Here is an 8,535-nt window from a genome sequence, read left to right as displayed (position 1 = left end):
CCCCAAATGATCCCGCGAAGAAGTTGCCCCACCCACCAAAGTTTTCCACCCTAAAGGGGCTGATTTGAGACTTGTTTTCGTGTTTAGTGCCCAGAAATTCTCTTGGGTTTGGATCCAGCGCAGATTCTTAGGGCTTCCAACCAGGAAGATGACGACATGCCCCGCTGGCATGGGACTTCTCTTTGCCTTTTGCCCGGGTGTCCCTGTTTCCGCTTCGTATAGTGGAGGGGGTTTTGTGAAGGGAGAAAAGTTTAAGGGGTGTCCCATGTCCGAGGGGTGGGATGGTTTGTCCTGGCTAAAGGGCCCGGGGGGGGGGGGGGGGTGGCTCCGGAGTAATGAAGCAGGAAGAGTGGGATAAAACCGGGACGGTTCAAGGTGGAAGAGATGGTGGGAAAAGTTAAAATCGTGGGACAAAAGGTGATGAGACGAGACGTGATGTATCTTGCAAGTACCATTTCAAAGATGAGACTTCGAGGTTCACCCGGTGGGACCTCAGGCCTTGCGCTTCGTAAGCGTGACCGAAGGACCAGAAAGGAAGCTTCATGAGATTATCCCATTGCTTGACCCAAGAGAGGGCCTCATATTCACTTTCACACGCCTCCCCCCCCTCACCTCCCTTCTCTTTCAGTCGCCCTGGCCCCTGAACACACCCCAAGGAGGGCAACTTTGTGGCATACCTAAGGTACCTTGGGTTTAGTCGCTGCCCTGTTCCAACCAGACCGTGGCGGACCGTGGTTGATGCAGGGTTGACAGGCAGGGGCGGAGGCGTTTGGCTTTCTGCCCGCCCCGCCATGTGTTTGTTTGGCGTCTGGGAACAGCGTGCACGGTGATGAGGTAATGAAGCAACTCTACGTTAGTCAAGGTGAGTACATAGTACATGTAGGGGGCCTGGCACGGCACATGGCCGGGAATACTGGGGTCTAACATGGAGGAGTGGCTGACTGCCAACAACAGCAGTCACAGCAACAGGGCCATGTGAGCCAGCCCCCCATCACGCTGGGAAGTGGAAGGTAAAATACTTATCTAGAGGTGCTCACGATGGGACGGAATTAATTCCCAGGTACGACACGACACCTTGTCAGGTGCCCTCGAGATCCAATCTTGGTGATGCTGATCGCTCGGAGCAGCGATTGGTGGAGCAGGCCAGTAGAGTAGGTGACTTTGTGCGTGCATGGAGTGATATGTGACGGATGCCAAGTCGTGGGCATAGCATGGCGAAGGCATCGCTTTCTCTCTTTTTTTTTTTCTTTGTTTGTTGCTGCCGGACATTTGCCCCAGCCGAAAACGTTGTCTCTCGTCAGGCTGGTCCGCCGCGGTGCCAGCCGACTGACTCTTAGAGTTGTGATCGATGGAGGGATGGCTGGCTGGCTCGTGGCTCGTGGCTGACTGACGATATCGTCCATCGGCGGTTCACTGATTACGAGACGTGATCACGTTGGTGACCTGGAAGCCCAGCCCAGCAGCATGATAGTCGCAACGGCTGTTGGTCTGACAGTCTGACAGGTGGCCCAGCCTTCCCCAGTCACCGCGACCCGACCGACATGCGACTGCAACGTGCCTCGGCCGGGTGTCGGACATCGGTCCATCGATGCCCTTCTTCACACAAAGAACAGCCAGCAGTCAGTCATCCAGGCTGGCATGCAAGTGCCCGTGCTCTTCCGTGATCAGCCCCTTGATCCATGACTGTGATCGCAGCCTAGCCCTTGTTCCCCATCTCATTCATCCCAACTCGCAGCCAGGCCCCCGGAGAAGAGGGAGTGGAGAGAGGTGGAGGGCACTCTGTCTCGTCCTCCTATCGCATTCAGCGTGAGACCTTCCAGAAGACGGGGAGGTATGGGTCCATGCTCGGGAATCCACCCTCCCATCTCTAATTGCCGCGGCCCCCCGCTCGCGTCAAGGTGCGGCTCTTTACTTAATCAATCTGATTTGGTTTGTGCCATCCCTGGCCGGTCCCAAACCTTCTTCTCCACACCCTTCGCTTGCTCGCTCCTGTAAGGGGTTGAGGGGCCGTCGAGCACCGTCTTGGCTGGGATACCCGTGCTAGCCGTGCCGGCCGCCCACTCTCCCTCCCTGCCCGGTCCCTGGGTAACGCACACTCGCGCCCCCCCCCCCCCCCAAAAATCGAGAGGGACGCCGCCGGATGGGGCACCACTGTGCTGTGCTGACCTAGCATCATCTAACCTGGTCCTGACCTGTGATCTGCTGCGACAGCTCGTAAATCGCCCTCACGCGCAGTAGGCTGCTTCGGCTCGTCGGGAAAGCTAGCTCGGCCGTCTCAGGATTCAATATTCCAGACATTAGAGTTTGATGAGAAGGCGGAATGAATGCGAGAAAGCCACACTTTCGCCCTTCGCTTTCGATCAGCCTCCGACCTCCGACGTCACCCACTCACTACCTTTCCGCTTTCCGCCCCCCTCCCTGCTGGACCGCATGACGCCGGCGTCCAGTTCGAGACGCCGAACACGGGACGAGTTTGTCGCTGGTGTCTATCCGTCTATCCCTCATGTCGGCTCCTTCTTGGCGCTTCCTGGCCGCTCCCCTGACAGGCAACGGCGTGCCACCTCCTGGGTAAATTGACAAGCGCGCTGCCACCGAGGGCGCACGCGCGCGCTGATGCGGTGCGTGGCGGTGCGATCAGACCGGATCGACAGGATCAACTGACAGCCAACGTCTTCGAGCCTTCCAAGGGACTCTTCTGCTCGTGCAGTAGACTTTGGCGTCGCATGAGCCGTGGATGCCTCCTCCTTGGTCAGACGCGGATTGACAACCATCCAACCGCTCTAGGTCAGACAACGGCAGCAGCTGTAGGAACAGGATGCCTGTCTGGTCTCCCTGCTTACTTTTGGATCCTTGGTTCTGGGTTTGCGATAGTGCTGGTGCTGCGGACTACGGACGTCCTCCGAGCCTGGTAACACGTATTCCCGTGGCATTTTCGGCCACAACCTCCGAAAGGTACGAGGAGAGCTGGGCGACTGCGGAATATGTCCATGCCCGCCCACGCATCTGCCCCGCTCTCCAACCAGCCCAAGCCTATCCAAGGGCAGGGCTGCCAGGGTCAGGGGCTGTGACTTGAGTCTGGAGGGGGTTCCTCACTCTCTCCCCAAGACAAACCTAGCTCAGAAGAGCAATGGAGATTTCCACCCTAAGCCGCCCCCCTCTCTTTTCGCGCCGCCCCCCCCTGATTTTCTCACACCCATTTCCACTGGTCCCCGTGGCTTGATGTCAGATTAAAGTTTGCGCTTTCAAGCCGATGCGACGTCGTGGCACGCCACCCTATCGTTGTGCAATCCCTGCCTCCAGACGCTGCTCCTCGATTGCGGGATGCGGGATGCGACGACCATGGCAGAGTGCCTATTGGGTTCAGACGTCTTACCATTCTCATGCACTCTAAGGTGGGTGAGTAGAAGACTGGGCATGTCGGATTGTCAGGTGGACATTAGACTCTGTCCAGTCGCCGTGCCGAGCAAACCACCACCGCCCTGGCCCTGCTGCCCACATCACCACTCATCAAGCCCCACGACATGTCCCGACTCGCCCCACGAACCCCAGAGCGTGTGTTTGCCTTTGGGTGGCGCAAACTGTCCAGCATTCTGGCGCGAGTTTGACGGCGTAGCGGGCTTCCCATCATTTCGGAGGATCGTGCGCTCACCGCTGCTGTCACCCTGCCTGCTACTTACTTCGCGATCAGAGACAACCGTGTCGTTGATGGCCATCACGTTTCGAACGTAGAGCGCGACGTCGTCTTTGGAGCCTGAGTCAATGCCACCAAAGTAAAAGTCCTGCCGCGTCCAGCCCGAGCCGGAACTGCGCCGGCGGTCCCCAGACTGGTGGAAGCCTGCTTTGCCTGTTCGTAAGGTTTCAAGCTTGCAACCCAATGGCTGATTACCATCTTGGCTGACAGCACCAAAGGCCTCAAGGCCTGATGCGAAAATGGCATGGCCCCAGGTTTTGAGGCGTAGACCTTGCTCGAGCTCCGCTTCTATGGTCAGGCTTTTGTCCGACCCGATGCTGAAGCTTGTGTTTGCATAGAGAGGGTATGAATACTCCTTGGCGTACTGTCGTGGACCGGAGGCCTCATCTGCACCCGAAATGGTCATCCTGTTGATTTGATTGGTGCCGAAGGAACTAACATGGCCCAGATTGCTGTACGTCAACTCTTGATGCCACCAGGCTTGGTATGTGCCCTTTTGGGTGCGAACTTCTCCCGTAACCGAGACTGCGCGCCGCACCCGAAGTGAGTAGTCGAGTAATTCGTTGACTCCGTGACCATCCTGCTGTCGTTGGTGCGAGATTAATAGAAGTGGCTCCGGGACATCGACTTTGGGCGCCGCGCCTGTTGTGACGGAGCCCGGCTCGTCTAGCCAGACGAAGATCTTCCCCGTGACAACCCAGTAAGCGTCGATCTTATCTGACAAGGAGGCTGGTGCTGTGTCATCATCAATACCCACTACCCTGATTTGAAAAGTATGTGACTGGCCATCGCACAGGACGGGCAGCCATGCTGAAACGTCAATCTCATGCTCGCGCAAGTCAAACGCCTCGAGCCCAACAATGGGGCGGTGCAAAGCTGGGGACACACCACCCGTAAATACGACGGGAAAAGGCCACTGCACCCCCGCCAACTGATCATCGATGTACAACTGGACTTCTCGAAACGGGCTCAAGCCTGGCATGCTGCTGGCAGTATCGTTGAATGTATCAACGTCGCTTTGGAGCACGTTGCTCCACCAAAACTCCTCTGCCATCTGCCCGTTGGCCGAGAGGGAAAACACAGCACGGCTGGCGTGTTGTGGGAAGTAGATCGTGCTGACAGCCTGCTCAGAGGGCAAAGACCATGCGCTCCCCTTCCCAGACGCACCATTCTTTGCTGATATGGGGATGATCATGTCGGCTGGGGTGCCACCCTGGTGCTGACGGGTTACTTGGCTCTTGAAGAAGGTTGCCGTCAGTGTGCAGTTGAAGGAACCTGTATACGTCTCGTCTATTGGAGAGTCAGCTTCTGGCAGGAGAAGCACGGAGCTGGAGATTTCTTTCTTTTCCCCAGATTCGTCAGAGCACGTACCAACGAGGTTTCCGAGTTCAAATATGATCGTCTGAGGCGACCTCCAGAGGGCGAGAAACTCCGTCATGTCCTTCCAGTACGTCCACACAATACCAGGGGTTGGCTTCGGCTCGGCAGTCGAAGTTCGCCACACTTCAGTGTCATTGAGAAACATCAGGGCCAAACGATCAAACTGCCGTCCCGACGAGCTGACAGTAAAGTTCATAATGACCCTGTCGAATTCGCATGCAGGCGGGGGGGTATAATGGCCTGCGGCTCTTTGTCAGCTTCAGCTCTAGTGTGTCGTCTTGTCTTCCAGCAGAGTGTATTCACTCACCGACGAACGGCTTTCCATAGCTGAAGCCGAAGGAGTGGGACATGAGTTGCACAACGCAGGAGTCCTTCGACCGCACAGCATCGAATCCGGGTTCGTTGTCAGCCTGGTACACTGGCCCCGTCGGGCCCAGCACTGGCTGGGCGACCTGGAAACACTGCAAAGGCTGGGAATTGCCATTCAGGGACTGCGAGGCGTGCGAGATCGGCTTTTGCGAGTCGTTAGACGCCTGGCGTGACAAGGCGAACACCTCCGGGTGTAGACTCAAGCCAGGGACCGCCAGTGCTGCTACGATAATCCAGCCACGCAACAGCAGCATGATGAGTTCGGTATCCAACGTCAGAATTTGGAGGTTTGTATGGGAGAATGCCGATGCTGCACCGAGTGGGTGTCGTGGCACCAAAGGGTTGTGAGTCGTGACACTGGCAAGCGTGGGGAGGTGTACGTCAGCTGAGGCGCACCTGCTGAATCAGTTGGCCCGAAGCAATTTTCGGAGTTAAAAGCCCAATAGCTGCACGTCCTAATCGATGAGTCGTGCGACGGCGGGATTCTCCATATGAACGTAAACAAAGTGTGGACGTTGAATGCTGAATGTCGTATCCAGAATGTTTACTCCATGGCGGTTGGCCATCAAACAGTGGTGGGCCGCAGTGTCAACGTGCAATGGTTGACACAGAAAGATGACGTAAGGTACGTACTTGTAGGCAGGCAGAGGGGCCGGGGGTGGGAGGGGGAGATGAGGTACAAGTACCTAATTCCCAGGCTCTTGGCGGCTGCCCTGAAAAGATTACAGTGGTATCGCGCCAGTCTAGGTACCATTTGGTAAATGCCTAGGTACCCTGTCAACTTGTGTACCCACCTCTGGTCAGTGCATGACGGCAGAATGTTCCGAATCCCCTCCGTCATTGGTCCGGTGTAGCTTCAACATCGGGTCAGAACCTCTCAACCACATCCAGCTACATGAATCGCCAGGAAACCAAAGCAGGAGCATGGCTTGTACGATCTTCTCGTCGCAACCACCTCATGGCCATTTGTTATGTGTCATTGATTAAATTGTGTCTTGTAGCCCAGGCTGGTCATCCCTTCTAAGGGTGAGAAACCTGAATCGTCCTCGAAATAAGCCGTTGAGTGCTGTCATGATGGTCCCAAAAAAAACGAAACCCCCTCGTGCGCCAATAATGAAAAATACAAGGTGTGGCTCCTCGCAATGCTGACGAGTATGCAGAAAAACAGCGGTATACTGGAGGTATCATCCAAAAACACTAAAACGACGCAGAGCCACAATCACCATGCTGGCAGTGCCAGGGTTTTGTACATCGCCTTGTCGGCCGTGGGCGGTTCTGACGAACACATGGTCGAAACGGCGTTCGATGACAATCATCCAGTGACCACGGGGTCGTCGGCAGATGAGACACGGTAGCCTCAGACTCCCGTCATACAAGGAACCCTTAGCCGTTGCTGGGTGTCGACGAGGTTGGAGTGACACAAGACCGGCCAGGAACGAATACGTTGGCCCCGAACGGGAAGCTCTCGCCCCGGGTACACCAACCGCTGTGTCTGTCCAACACTTCGCCCGGGCGCGACCTGTGCCCTTGTGAGCGTGAGCGAGGAGTTGATGCTCCGGTGTTGCAGCGTATGACCGCCAAGAGCCGAGATTGTTTCGACCCGATTGGCCTGAACGGCGAGGTTGGGTTGCAAGTATGAGGGCGCTCGTAACGATGCAGTGGAATGGGCTCATGTTTGCAGGAACAGAGAGCTCTGCTGCTTTCGCCCGACGGAGGAGCGGGGATAGGGAGGGGTGTCGCCAAGCCAAAGTCTGGAGCAGCACCAACATCTGCAGTGCTACTAGGGTAGGTTGATTAGGGTCTGCGTCCATCTGGCGAAGCGCCGTCACGGCATCGGGCCCTTTCCCCCTCCCTTCTTAGTTGGCGGGTGGCCCTGTCATATTGTCCCAATACCGGCTTCTCGCCTCCGTCGCGGTACGGTTATCGACAAACCGATGTTGGAAGTAGTTGAAGACGGCAAACTCGTCTCGGCTCATGATGTAGGAGCTTGGCTGTGCGGTGATTTTGGACCAAGTCTGTTCCAGGGCCTCCTCGAGGATACCGCTGATTGTGGAATCCGAGGCGCCGTCTGGGCTCTCTCGTGCAACCTCGAGAGCTTGCGCCACGGTGGCAGATGAAGTCGTGGCAGTCTTGGACAGTTTTGCCGAGGAAGAGGCACCGAGGCCACTTGCGGTGCTGTTGCCCATGGCCATGGTGTACAACGGCAGGTCGGAGGAGGGGCGGCCTGAGGTGAAGGGTCTGAATGGGAGGCAGCGAGGCTGGTGTTGATAGTCTTGTTGCGGGTTGAGAGACAGCATTGTGTGTCTAAGGAGTGGGATGTGTGTGTATATATATATATAGGTAGGTGGAAGGGAGTGCAGGATGGGACAAATTTCGGGTGGCGGACTTGAAGGACGGTTTTGTAAGACGCCCTGGAGGTATCGGTGCTGGTCACCCGAAGGTAGGTATGGATGAGGGTGGATGAGGGTGCCGGGTTTGGGGGCGACCCAGGGAACAGGCCTCTTACTCCGGGGCACGGTGCTCACAACAGCACGAAAGTAACGACACCTTGGTCTGCGTTGACGTTGCAAAGAAGAGGAGATCAGTTGCACTGTGGTACGGAACGTGAACGACGTGAGAGCAGTGCGCAGCATTTCAAGCTGATCAAGATGTCTGGGACGACAAGGGTCTCTTATAGAAAGACCAGCGTCAACGGCCAGAAGATGGCCAGTTCTCTCCTAGCGTCTTCAGCGGCGAAGGTATCACTTGAATTGGGGAGGGAGGAAAGGGTGGGGGGGGGAGGGGGAAGGGGGTGCGATGAGATAAAAGTATGTTGCAAGTCATTCATGCCAGGATCAGGGTAAGGGAAAGTTAGGTAGGCTGGGGACGGGGAGGGGGGAGGGGGGTGGTCGCGTCGTCTCGTTTTGCGCGCCTGTGGCAGGCAGCTCATGCAAGCGACAGTGGTGAAAGGCGTCGGGTACCGTGACGAGTACCTTCTGGCGGATGTACCTACACTGGACCACCTCCCTGGCCTGACAGCCTAAAAAACGTGGTGGCAGGCGTTAGCTTCTTAGTACCTTGGCCAGGGGGGAGGGCGTGGTTGAAGAGAGAGAGAG

The 8,535-nt window shown here is 56.7% G+C and overlaps 2 protein-coding genes across 2 annotated transcripts; both read right to left on the bottom strand.

Moving 5' to 3' along the window:
* Positions 1 to 3,497: 3,497 nt before the first annotated feature.
* VDAG_08620 (peptide-N4-(N-acetyl-beta-glucosaminyl)asparagine amidase A) lies at positions 3,498 to 5,694 on the bottom strand (the record flags this gene model as incomplete). The annotated part of the gene is made up of 3 exons (XM_009652929.1): positions 3,498 to 4,981; positions 5,063 to 5,311; positions 5,379 to 5,694. The coding sequence occupies 3 exons, from the start codon at positions 5,692 to 5,694 to the stop codon at positions 3,498 to 3,500; spliced, it is 2,049 nt and encodes a 682-aa protein (XP_009651224.1).
* A 1,602-nt stretch (positions 5,695 to 7,296) lies between these two features.
* On the bottom strand, positions 7,297 to 8,034 carry VDAG_08619 (uncharacterized protein; the record flags this gene model as incomplete). Its single annotated transcript, XM_009652928.1, has 1 exon — positions 7,297 to 8,034. Exon 1 carries the CDS (start codon positions 7,630 to 7,632, stop codon positions 7,297 to 7,299), a length of 336 nt encoding a protein of 111 aa, XP_009651223.1. The 5' UTR covers positions 7,633 to 8,034.
* Positions 8,035 to 8,535: the final 501 nt, after the last annotated feature.

Source organism: Verticillium dahliae, genomic scaffold (assembly GCF_000150675.1).
Source record: "Verticillium dahliae VdLs.17 supercont1.21 genomic scaffold, whole genome shotgun sequence".
Classification (NCBI taxonomy): domain Eukaryota; kingdom Fungi; phylum Ascomycota; class Sordariomycetes; order Glomerellales; family Plectosphaerellaceae; genus Verticillium; species Verticillium dahliae.
This window is presented reverse-complemented; position numbering and strand designations above follow the sequence as displayed.